General features: G+C 36.8%; 1 protein-coding gene across 5 annotated transcripts in view; it reads right to left on the minus strand.

Annotated features, from left to right (window-relative positions):
* NCAM1 (neural cell adhesion molecule 1) overlaps window positions 1-13,737 on the minus strand; it is a 479,250-nt gene that overhangs the window by 47,082 nt on the left and 418,431 nt on the right. For all 5 annotated transcript variants that reach the window (XM_053690128.1, XM_053690125.1, XM_053690126.1 and 2 more), the window contains 2 exons: window positions 5,584-5,708; window positions 3,894-4,074 (listed from right to left, as the gene is read on the minus strand). In XM_053690128.1, coding sequence (XP_053546103.1) covers window positions 3,894-4,074; window positions 5,584-5,708 — 306 coding nt within the window. The remainder of the gene's footprint in view (window positions 1-3,893; window positions 4,075-5,583; window positions 5,709-13,737) is intronic.

Raw genomic sequence — 13,737 nt, forward strand, 5'->3', positions numbered from 1 at the left:
GATCATACAAACCCACCAGAAGTCACTCTTCTCCATACACACAATTAATATTACAAATCTTTGCTGAGCAACCAACACGATGAAAAAAGTACAGTATAGCCATCTTGTAGCCCTGGGCACATAACTAACCTTAAAACAGAAACATGTAACGTGAACACACTCGCTCATACTTTAAATAAAAGGGGTTTAGTTGATGTATAGAAAGTATTCCTGAATTCATGGAAATTGTTTTTTTTTGGTGAAAAATTAAACCATCTTTGAAAAAGACACGTTCCAAGATAAGAGTTGTACTTCTGAGATGTTACCTCGACCAATCAGATATGTTTATTCCCAACTGTTCTTTTTTATTTGTCTGTTTAATGCACATTTTAGTTATGTGTTCCATGTCCCTTTAAGTGTGAAATTTGCATCTTCAACCATTTTGGAACAATCCGGGAGAGTAGCATTGCCTTTTACAGTTTATTTAATTGTAACCACATGAAATCACACACACAGGTTTAGATTAAGAAGACACTGAAATATTTGTTTTCTATATTGCACCTAAAATAGAGTATTTTAGATTGAATTCAAGTTGTTGATTTAAAAATAATGGCTGCTCCTGTGTTTACTAAACAAGAATTTGTATTTATGCTTGCAGTGTATCCACCAATAAAACTATGGGAGTTGCCCTCCTCAGCCAGTAAGTAACTGCTACGCACAAACATATGAGAATAGATTTAAAGAGACAGTTTACTTGAAAATGTCTATTGTTTAAAAAGGATAATCCCTTTATCGCACATTCCCCAGTTTTGCATAACCAACAGTTATATTAATAGACACGTTACACAAAAAAATGGTAACTCTAGGGGGTGCTAGGATATTGATATAAAAATATGTATCTATAAATAGGCCTATAAAAAACAATATAGATGAAATATTACTTCAATAATAAGGTGCTACGACCCATGCCAGATAAATAACAAAAAATGAAAATATATACTATTAAAATATAAAATAAAATGCAATATATAATATAATCTCTTTAAATGTAGTCAAAGAGGTGCAAAAATATGCAAATTAAAAGGAAGAAACAACTAAATACAAAAATCTTGATAGTTCTTATATGTGTGGGATTCAGGTATCCAAATAATCCCAAAGGTGCACAGTCCCTTCAGATATGTAATGTGCTCTTATATGGCACAGATGAATGGAAGTCACACTCTGAAGTCAGCTCCTTGCCAAATAACCGGTCTGGATAGATACTTTCTCTGTGCAAAAGGAATAACACTAGGGGGCGCCCTTGTCTTTTTGATTCCTTTTGCACAGAGAAAGTTATATTAATATACATTTTACCTCTGTGGTTACCTTGTATCTAATCCTCTGCAGGCTGCTCCTTATCTCAGTTATATTAATATACATTTTACCTCTGTGGTTACCTTGTATCTAATCCTCTACAGACTGCTCCTTATCTCAGTTATATTAATATACGCTTTACCTCTGTGATTACCTTGTATCTAATCCTATGCAGACTGCTCCTTATCTCAGTTATATTAATATAGTTTTTACCTCTGTGATTACCTTGTATCTAATCCTCTGCAGACTGCTCCTTATCTCAGTTATATTAATATACGTTTTACCTCTGTGATTACCTTGTATCTAATCCTATGCAGACTGCTCCTTATCTCAGTTATATTAATATAGTTTTTACCTCTGTGATTACCTTGTATCTAAGCCTCTGCAGACTGCTCCTTATCTCAGTTATATTAATATACTTTTTACCTCTGTGATTACCTTGTACCTAAGCTTCTGCAGACTGTTCCTTATCTCAGTTATATTACTTATTATTATTATTATCAGGTATTTGTAGAGCGCCAACAAATTCCGCAGCGCTGTAAACATAGTCAATATACAATATACAATATATTAATATACTTTTTACCTCTGTGATTACCTTGTATCTAAGCCTCTGCAGACTGCCCCTTATCTCGTTATATTAATATACTTTTTACCTCTGTGATTACTTTGTATCTAAGCCTCTGCAGACTGCTCCTTATCTCAGTTATATTAATATACTTTTTACCTCTGTGATTACCTTGTATCTAAGCTTCTGCAGACTGCTCCTTATCTCAGTTATATTAATATACTTTTTACCTCTGTGATTACCTTGTATCTAAGCCTCTGTAGACTGCCCCCTTATCTCAGTTATATTAATATACTTTTTACCTCTGTGATTACCTTGTATCTAAGCCTCTGCAGACTGCTCCTTATCTCAGTTATATTAATATACGTTTTACCTCTGTGATTACCTTGTATCTAAACCTCTGCAGACTGCTCCTTATCTCAGTTATATTAATATACTTTTTACTTCTGTGATTACCTTGTATCTAAACCTCTGCAGACTGCTCCTTATCTCAGTTATATTAATATACTTTTTACCTCTGTTATTACCCTGTATCTAAGCCGCTGCAGACTGCTCTCTTATCTCAGTGCTATTTACAAACTTGCATTGTTTGCCAATCAGTGCTAGTTTCTGCATAATTATCTATGTGGCACACATAAACAAGCATTGTCTGGGAAACAGGAAGATATTTAGTGGTTTAGAGGTTATAAAGTATATTAATATAACAATGTTGGTTGTGCAAAGCAGCGGAATGGGTAATAAAGGCATGATCTATCTTTTTAAAATATAACAATTTTAGTGTAGACTGTCCCTTTAACTTACATTTTAAGCAGCTTTATTTGTTTTATTTAAAATATACGTATTGGTTCTAACACAGCAAATGTATCATTGCTGCCTTATTTAACCTGCATGAAAGAAAAATTATTTTGCTATAACATTAAAGGGATATAAAACCCAACATTATTCTTTCATGATTCAGATAGAGCAAACATTCTTTCCAATTTACTTTACTTTATCAGTTTTACTTTATTCTATTGGTATCCGTTATTGAAGGAGTAGCAATGCACTACTGGGAGCTAGCTAAACACATTGGTAAACCAATGGCAAGAGGCACATATGTGCAGCCACCAATCAACAGCTACCTTCCAGCTTCTGATCCTACCTAGGTATGCTCTTCAACAAAGGAACCAAGAGAGCAAAACAAATTAAATTAAATAAGTCTATTGGAAAGTTTGTTTAAAATTAAATGCTCTAACTTACTAATGTAAGAAAATGTTGGGGTTTTGTGTCCCTTTAAGAAAAATGCTACATGAAATAATTTGCAATATAATAGCTGTACTTTTTAGAACCTAATAAACAGTACTTTCCATGACAGTCATGCCAGAGGCATGGTGATATTATACAGTAGCAGACCCCGCGATACAAGACTCTTGTGAGGTTTGTAGTCTCCCTATGAAGACAATGTTTACATTAAAGTATTTTCCTCCATAGATATAAAACTCTTACAAATCAACCGCTGTAGAGTTATGAAACAAGAGAAGTTTTGTCTGAGCTCCAGAGAAACTATAGCAAATGGGTTGTCCACTTTTTGTATACCTGAACTCATCTGGACAAAGGAAAAGACACTTACCTGTAGGATATAAGGCTTGAAGAACACATATCTGATAAGCGACTGCTATTGGAAAGACTAACAATGACAAAAGCCTATGTGTTCTAAAGCTTTTTATCTGAAGCTTCAGGAAAAAAGAGCAATGGGATTTGTGTCAGCAGTGGGATCTAGAAGTCACTGTATATAGGAATTACCCTAATCACTGAAATCATAAAGCACATCACACTCTACTACTCATCATCATCATTCCAGACATAACCCGAGCTGTGCATGCGAGCCCTGCCATGGTTATGGGTTATAAGCAGGCAGCTAGTTGGGGAACATGTTCAAGCAAGTTAGGAGAAAAGCAGTGCTTCTGCATTAACGGCTAAGCAGGAGGCTGGGGGCTTTAAGGAGCTATAGTACCTGGAATTGCTGTGGTTGGATTTGAGGTCCAGAAAGAAAACTCAGCTCTTTTGGATTTTCCCTGATGGTTTTCGGCAACCACTGAAACTTCATACTCTGCATTCCACTCCAAAGACTTAAGTACCACATGGTCTCCGCTTGAAGGTATTCTAATTTCAGGCTTCCATTCTGCTGCATTTTTCTAGAGAAGAACAAACATTACCAGATATGTTCATGTTTGGCAAATAATGAAGAAAGAGTAACTGAATCACTATGTAATCCTATTCTATTCCGTAAAGAGATACAGACAATTAAACAGGATTCATACTAAAAGACAGAACCTATAACGTGCACTAAATTCACATCCAGCCTTTATCTCTCCAGAAAAGCCACAATGGCTTGGCTCTATTAAAAATGATTACTTAATACACAGTAAAGATGTTCCCCATATCTTCTTTCTTGCCCAGGACCCCTTTTATAAATTTGCTTTATCCCTTCTTACACAAGACTATACAGTATATCTGCAAATGAGATTAACAACCATTTTGTACATAATAAGCTTATGAGGCCTATAACACAGATGACTATATTCGCTAGTGTAACAAGATAGTAGGTAAAGAAGAACTAATGGTAAGTACCTATAGGTGTCAAATATTTTTGTAATCAACAAGAACCTGTTAGGAGGGCAATATAGCACTAAAGAGACTCATAGAAAAATGAGTTACAAAGTCTGTAACAAAAAAAAAAGAGTGCTTTACCCCTACAATTATATAGGACAAATTCTCACTGAATAATATAGGAACAATTTTTAACCATTCATACTTTATCTTTATTGGTTTAACTATTCAATCATACACGTTTAAAAACACTTCAACTCTTTAGATATCAACATATAGCATAGGCGTGTGAATAATACCTCTGAGAATTATGTATCTAGATGTGGAACATTGCACTTGGTTTGTATAATATCAAGCAGTCAGATACAAACAATATATTTTTCTATATGCATTAGTGCTCTGTATTATGTAGCCTATAATTTAACACAGGGCACAGAGCACACACTATAATGCATAAAGGGTTAACTTGTCAGTGAAGTCTATCAGTGGGATCTATGAGGTTTATTCATGGCAACTAACACAAAGATCTTTGTCCAGACAAAGTTTAATTCCTACACAATATCTTCTACGTATAACCATATTTGTGGTGTTGAATACATTTGTAACAAGTACATATATACACAGTTTTTTTTAACTAGAATAAATTGTATCTTAACTTTTTGTGAGGAAATAATACAACAATGTTATGACTTACTAGCCAGTACTTAGACTTGCATTTGGTCATAAGTAACTTAAAATAATTCTCACAAAAGACAGGAATTGGGCATTTATCCTAGTGGAATGAAAATTCTTTCTTACTTTAATGAAAAATGTTCACTGTATGTGTTGTAAACAATATAAATGATAGCACAGGGGGGCTACACTCTAAATTGGTGAAAATAGGTTATACTGAATGTGTTGTACATTCAAAGGTTAGAATACTTGAGAACACAGTCACAAGCAATTTCAATAATGTGTTTAGAGATCGAAAGCCATTGGTTATATAGATGACATTCAGTATCAGTGGCCTATATAACTGATGGCAACAAAATATACATTTGAGTTCAATGATGGCAAAATAATTTGTGATGCAGTTCTAATTAGAGGATACTTACAGCTTTGTAGTTGACAAGGTAGTGCTTAATTGGAGAGCCTCCATCATCTTGCTTAATCAGGCTCACTTTTATAGAGTTTCCCTCTTCCCCAATTGACCAATGCAGCTTTGGGGCACTAGGTTCCCCTGAAAGTAATCATCAAAAGGAAGATTTAGTGAAACAAGAAATCAATCCGTAAAATGCGTTGTTTTCAACTGAGCAGAATTTTAGGTAAAATGTTACAATCTTATTGGTTCAACAATAGGCACTCATAATGCTTGAAAATAATAGTAAAATATTAAGTTTATGTATACCAAACTCTTTAGATTAAACCATTTATCATCTATGGTTCTATATTTTGTTAAAAAGACATACAACAATTTCCTACTCTACTTAAATTCATTAAAAGCAAATTATGCAGCAAAAAGAAATAATGAAACAATAATGTTTCTGTATTAAAGCCCTCATTTCTGATGGCCTACTTACCCAAATGTTTTCTTTTGTGATTCAGATAGGGCATGCAATTTTAAGCAACTTTCTAATTTACTCCTATTATCAATTTTTCCTCGTTCTTTTGCAATCTTTATTAGAAAAATAAGGTATCGAAGCTAAGGAGAACTTGTTTATTGGTGGGTGAATTTATCCACCAAGCAGCAAGAACAACCCAGGTTGTCCACCAAAAATGGGCCAGTTTCTGAACTTACATTTTGCTTTTCAAATAAAGATACCAAGAGAATGAAGAACATTTGATAATAGGAGTAAATTAGAAAGTTGCTTAAAATTAAATGCTCTATCTGATTCACGAAAGAAAAAAATTGGGTTCAGTGTCCCTTTAAAGACAGCTCTCCAGTGAGAGGAACATTTCGATTTTGCATTTTATCTTATGGACCTGATTAATTAAGATGTAGATAACACCTTAGTAAATCTACTGATTAGAATAACACTTAATTAAGACACACACATATATAACTGAACATCTATCTAAATACAATTAAACTACATGCCAGATCAGTACTTTAATTAAAAATTAATATTTTCATTCTATGTTTAAATTGTTTGTCATTTGTTAAAACTTTGAGGTGGTCAGTTTTTACACATTTGCCCATAGTGGCAAGTAAAAGAAACTGTTTTTGGCAAGAGGCAGTGCTGCCCCGTGGTTATAACAGTGTTGCCCGTTATTGTGCTTTTCTGCCTGCAAAATAATTTTTAGTATATTATTGTTCATTTGCGCACATGCTCTCAAAAAACTCATTACTTAATGCCCAATGAAAAGCTGTTACCTTATTAACATCTGCACATAAACCATTGGGCATAATGCCGAAGGGCAAGCATGGCTATTGGCTAAAAGGTGGAAATGTTACCTCATTAAAAAAATAGCATTTTGCCATGGGCGGCCGGAGTCACTCAGCTTGGCATAAACTTTAGGCAAATAAAGGAACTTTTTTATACTTCATGACTAAAAATCTCCATTATTTATAGCACAAGTAAATCCTAGAATTCCCAAAACTCTAGGATTTACCATCATTTTAAGCAATCATTCAATTTGACTATTACATTCCCATTTGTCATTTTAAAACATAACTACTATTTAAGCAACAAGTATCAATATCCATCCTCAAAATATAACATTTTTTATAGCACTTGATAGTGCTCTGTAGAAGTTTATCTTCTGGAGTAGAAAACTACAGTTTTTCATAAATTGTAACTTTACATTAAAGGGAAACTGAACCCAATTTTTTTTCTTTTGTGATTCAGATAGAGCATGCGATTTTAAGCAACTTTCTAATTTACTCCTATTATCAATTTTTCTTTTTTTTTCTTGCTATCTTTATTTGAAAAAGAAGGCATCTAAGCTTTTTTTTTTTTTTTTGGTTCAGACTTACGGACAGCAGTTTTTTATTGGTGGATGAATTTATCCACCAATCAGCAAGGACAACCGAGGTTGTTCACCAAAATAGGCTGGCATCTAAACTTACATTCTTGCATTTCAAATAAAGATACCATGAGAATGAAGAACATTTGATAATAGGAGTAAATTAGAAAGTTGCTTAAAATTTCATCTATCTGAATCACGAAAGAAAAAAATTTGGGTTCAGTGTCCCTTTAAGAGTTGTATTTCTGTATTATGGTGTTGTAAGGTGCGGGTTTAAAGCAGTAAAGTGCAGTGAATTTAATTTTAATGTTGCATAGCATCTAAGGATGGTAGATAAGATTTATCAGAGTGTTTGATAAGTAGGGAAGGTTGAATCTGAATGATAGGTGTTAAATAAACAAAATTGGATCTATACTTACCAATAAATTGATTCAACATGTTCTATTATGACAGCACAAGATGAGGGACTATCCTATACAACTGAGTAAAGCAGTGTCCTCCACAAGTATCCTTCTTACATACTAAACCCAATGTACACAAATCTCCATGAAAAAGGAACAGATACAATGAGATTCAGACCTGTTCTCGCAAGAAACTCTAAAGTATCTTTGGTCTGCTATGGTCATCAAACTGACAACAGTAATGTGTTTTGGAATCTTACAGAGAAGAATTTGTGGTCCTAAAGGGTCTTCATCCTCAGCTTCCACTGATGAGTCAATTTCATATGAAGATATATCATCAGAAAAACTAATGGATGAGGGTTGTCCACTCATTGTCTTCTATATGGGACAAAACTAAAGCAGAGGCTGGAGGAGGAGTAGAGGAAAAAATGTGGCACTTTCTAATTTCCTCCTATTGGGTGGGATTTGCTTTTCCCTATTTGTACAGGGCAGTACCTCCTATTGGGTGGGATTTGCTTTTACCCTATTTGTACAGGGCAGTACCTCCTATTGGGTCGGATTTGCTTTACCCTATTTGTACAGGGCAATACCTCCTATTGGGTGGCATTTGCTTTACCCTATTTGTACAGGGCAGTACCTCCTATTGGGTGGGATTTGCTTTACCCTATTTGTACAGGGCAGTACCTCCTATTGGGTGGGATTTGCTTTACCCTATTTGTACAGGGCAGTACCTCCTATTAGGTGGGATTTGCTTTACCCTATTTGTACCGGGCAGTACCTCCTATTGGGTGGGATTTGCTTTTACCCTATTTGTATAGGGCAGTACCTCCTATTGGGTGGGATTTGCTTTACCCTATTTGTACAGGGCAATACCTCCTATTGGGTGGCATTTGCTTTACCCTATTTGTACAGGGCAGTACCTCCTATTGGGTGGGATTTGCTTTACCCTATTTGTACAGGGCAGTACCTCCTATTGGGTGGGATTTGCTTTACCCTATTTGTACGGGGCAGTACCTCCTATTGGGTGGGATTTGCTTTATCATATTTGTACAGGCCAATATCTCCTATTGGGTGGCATTTGCTTTACCCTATTTGTACAGGCCAATATCTCCTATTGGGTGGCATTTGCTTTACCCTATTTGTACAGGGCAGTACCTCCTATTGAGTGGGATTTGCTTTACCCTATTTGTACAGGGCAGTACCTCCTATTGGGTGGGATTTGCTTTACCCTATTTGTACGGGGCAGTACCTCCTATTGGGTGGGATTTGCTTTACCCTATTTGTACAGGGCAGTACCTCCTATTGGGTGGGATTTGCTTTACCCTATTTGTACAGGGCAGTACCTCCTATTGGGTGGGATTTGCTTTACCCTATTTGTACAGGGCAGTACCTCCTATTGGGTGGGATTTGCTTTATCATATTTGTACAGGCCAATATCTCCTATTGGGTGGCATTTGCTTTACCCTATTTGTACAGGGCAGTACCTCCTATTGGGTGGGATTTGCTTTACCCTATTTGTACAGGGCAGTACCTCCTATTGGGTGGGATTTGCTTTACCCTATTTGTACAGGGCAGTACCTCCTATTGGGTGGGATTTGCTTTACCCTATTTGTACAGGGCAGTACCTCCTATTGGGTGGGATTTGCTTTACCCTATTTGTACGGGGCAGTACCTCCTATTGGGTGGGATTTGCTTTATCATATTTGTACAGGCCAATATCTCCTATTGGGTGGCATTTGCTTTACCCTATTTGTACAGGGCAGTACCTCCTATTGGGTGGGATTTGCTTTACCCTATTTGTACAGGGCAGTACCTCCTATTGGGTGGGATTTGCTTTACCCTATTTGTACAGGGCAGTACCTCCTATTGGGTGGGATTTGCTTTACCCTATTTGTACAGGGCAGTACCTCCTATGCGCTGGCTTGAGCGAGAGGCTGAGTGTTCTGAGTTGGATAGTAAGGTGCAGAATAGGAAGAGGTATCAGTTATAAGGCTTTGTGTAATGAGTTATGCTCTGAATTGTACTGTAAGTTACTGCCCAGGTTCCAAGGAACAGGCAATACCCAACCCTTTTGTTGATTCTCTAAACAGTAACAATGTATTTTTACGTTAAAATTATTGAAAATTAGTATTAAAGGGATATGAAACTCAAATTTTGTCTTTCATGATTCAGATAGAGCAGTGCATTTAAACAACCTTTTAATTTACTTCTATTATCAATTTGTTGTTGTCTTGATATCTTTTGTTAAAAAAGCAAGGACTTATGCTCAGAAGCCAGCCCATTTCTGGAGAACTATCTTCCAGCAGTTTTGCAAGAATGGTATTAATTAGCAAGAGCACTAGAGGGCAGCACTATTTCCTGTCATGTAGTACTAATGTTATCTATTTACAAGAGCACTAGAGGGCAGCACTATTTCCTGTCATGTAGTACTAATGTTATCTATTTACAAGAGCACTAGAGGGCAGCACTATTTCCTGTCATGTAGTACTAATGTTATCTATTTACAAGAGCACTAGAGGGCAGCACTATTTCCTGTCATGTAGTACTAATGTTATCTATTTACAAGAGCACTAGAGGGCAGCACTATTTCCTGTCATGTAGTACTAATGTTATCTATTTACAAGAGCACTAGAGGGCAGCACTATTTCCTGTCATGTAGTACTAATGTTATCTATTTACAAGAGCACTAGAGGGCAGCACTATTTCCTGTCATGTAGTACTAATGTTATCTATTTACAAGAGCACTAGAGGGCAGCACTATTTCCTGTCATGTAGTACTAATGTTATCTATTTACAAGAGCACTAGAGGGCAGCACTATTTCCTGTCATGTAGTACTAATGTTATCTATTTACAAGAGCACTAGAGGGCAGCACTATATCCTGTCATGTAGTACTAATGTTATCCATTTGCAAGAGCACTAGAGGGCAGCACTATTTCCTGTCATGTAGTACTAATGTTATCCATTTGCAAGAGCACTAAAGGGCAGCACTATATCCTGTCATGTAGTACTAATGTTATCCATTTGCAAGAGCACTAAAGGGCAGCACTATATCCTGTCATGTAGTACTAATGTTATCCATTTGCAAGAGCACTAGAGGGCAGCACTATTTCCTGTCATGTAGTACTAATGTTATCTATTTACAAGAGCACTAGAGGGCAGCACTATTTCCTGTCATGTAGTACTAATGTTATCCATTAGCAAGAGCACTAGAGGGCAGCACTATTTCCTACCATGTAGTACTAATGTTATCTATTTACAAGAGCACTAGAGGGCAGCACTATTTCCTGTCATGTAGTACTAATGTTATCCATTTGCAAGAGCACTAGAGGGCAGCACTATTTCCTGTCATGTAGTACTAATGTTATCTATTTACAAGAGCACTAGAGGGCAGCACTATATCCTGTCATGTAGTACTAATGTTATCTATTTACAAGAGCACTAGAGGGCAGCACTATATCCTGTCATGTAGTACTAATGTTATCCATTTGCAAGAGCACTAGAGGGCAGCACTATTTCCTGTCATGTAGTACTAATGTTATCCATTTGCAAGAGCACTAGAGGGCAGCACTATTTCCTACCATGTAGTACTAATGTTATCCATTTGCAAGAGCACTAGAGGGCAGCACTATTTCCTGTCATGTAGTACTAATGTTATCCATTTGCAAGAGCACTAGATGTCAGCACTATTTCCTGTCATGTAGTACTAATGTTATCCATATGCAAGAGCACTAGAGGGCAGCACTATTTCCTGTCATGTAGTACTAATGTTATCTATTTACAAGAGCACTAGAGGGCAGCACTATTTCCTGTCATGTAGTACTAATGTTATCTATTTACAAGAGCACTAGAGGGCAGCACTATTTCCTGTCATGTAGTACTAATGTTATCCATATGCAAGAGCACTAGAGGGCAGCACTAATTCCTGTCATGTAGTACTAATGTTATCCATATGCAAGAGCACTAGAGGGCAGCACTATTTCCTGTCATGTAGTACTAATGTTATCTATTTACAAGAGCACTAGATGGCAGCACTATTTCCTGTCCTGTAGTACTAATGTTATACATTAGCAAGAGCACTAGAGGGCAGCACTATTTCCTGTCATGTAGTACTAATGTTATCCATTTGCAAGAGCACTAGAGGGCAGCACTATTTCCTACCATGTAGTACTAATGTTATCCATTTGCAAGAGCACTAGAGGGCAGCACTATTTCCTGTCATGTAGTACTAATGTTATCCATTTGCAAGAGCACTAGAGGGCAGCACTATTTCCTACCATGTAGTACTAATGTTATCCATTTGCAAGAGCACTAGAGGGCAGCACTATTTCCTGTCATGTAGTACTAATGTTATCTATTTACAAGAGCACTAGAGGGCAGCACTATTTCCTGACATGTAGTACTAATGTTATCCATTTGCAAGAGCACTAGAGGGCAGCACTATTTCCTGTCATGTAGTACTAATGTTATCCATTTGCAAGAGCACTAGAGGGCAGCACTATTTCCTACCATGTAGTACTAATGTTATACATTAGCAAGAGCACTAGAGGGCAGCACTATATCCTGTCATGTAGTACTAATGTTATCCATTTGCAAGAGCACTAGAGGGCAGCACTATTTCCTGTCATGTAGTACTAATGTTATACATTAGCAAGAGCACTAGAGGGCAGCACTATTTCCTGTCATGTAGTACTAATGTTATCCATAAGCAAGAGCACTAGAGGGCAGCACTATTTCCTGTCATGTAGTACTAATGTTATCTATTTACAAGAGCACTAGAGGGCAGCGCTATATCCTGTCATGTAGTACTAATGTTATCTATTTACAAGAGCACTAGAGGGCAGCACTATTTCCTGTCATGTAGTACTAATGTTATCTATTTACAAGAGCACTAGAGGGCAGCACTATTTCCTGTCATGTAGTACTAATGTTATCTATTTACAAGAGCACTAGAGGGCAGCACTATTTCCTGTCATGTAGTACTAATGTTATCTATTTACAAGAGCACTAGAGGGCAGCACTATTTCCTGTCATGTAGTACTAATGTTATCCATTTGCAAGAGCACTAGAGGGCAGCACTATTTCCTGTCATGTAGTACTAATGTTATCCATTTGCAAGAGCACTAGAGGGCAGCACTATTTCCTGTCATGTAGTACTAATGTTATCCATTTGCAAGAGCACTAGAGGGCAGCACTATTTCCTGTCATGTAGTACTAATGTTATCCATTTGCAAGAGCACTAGAGGGCAGCACTATTTCCTGTCATGTAGTACTAATGTTATCCATTTGCAAGAGCACTAGAGGGCAGCACTATTTCCTACCATGTAGTACTAATGTTATCCATTTGCAAGAGCACTAGAGGGCAGCACTATTTCCTGTCATGTAGTACTAATGTTATCCATTTGCAAGAGCACTAGAGGGCAGCACTATTTCCTGTCATGTAGTACTAATATTATCCATTTGCAAGAGCACTAGAGGGCAGCACTATTTCCTGTCATGTAGTACTAATGTTATCCATTTGCAAGAGCACTAGAGGGCAGCACTATTTCCTGTCATGTAGTACTAATGTTATCCATTTGCAAGAGCACTAGAGGGCAGCACTATTTCCTGTCATGTAGTACTAATGTTATCCATTTGCAAGAGCACTAGAGGGCAGCACTATTTCCTGTCATGTAGTACTAATGTTATCCATTTGCAAGAGCACTAGAGGGCAGCACTATTTCCTGTCATGTAGTACTAATGTTATCCATTTGCAAGAGCACTAGATGGCAGCACTATTTCCTGTCATGTAGTACTAATGTTATACATTAGCAAGAGCACTAGAGGGCAGCACTATTTCCTGTCATGTAGTAATAATGTTATACATTAGCAAGAGCACTAGAGGGCAGCACTATTTCCTGTC

The sequence above is a fragment of the Bombina bombina genome, chromosome 8 (genome assembly GCF_027579735.1).
Source record: "Bombina bombina isolate aBomBom1 chromosome 8, aBomBom1.pri, whole genome shotgun sequence".
NCBI classification, from domain to species: domain Eukaryota; kingdom Metazoa; phylum Chordata; class Amphibia; order Anura; family Bombinatoridae; genus Bombina; species Bombina bombina.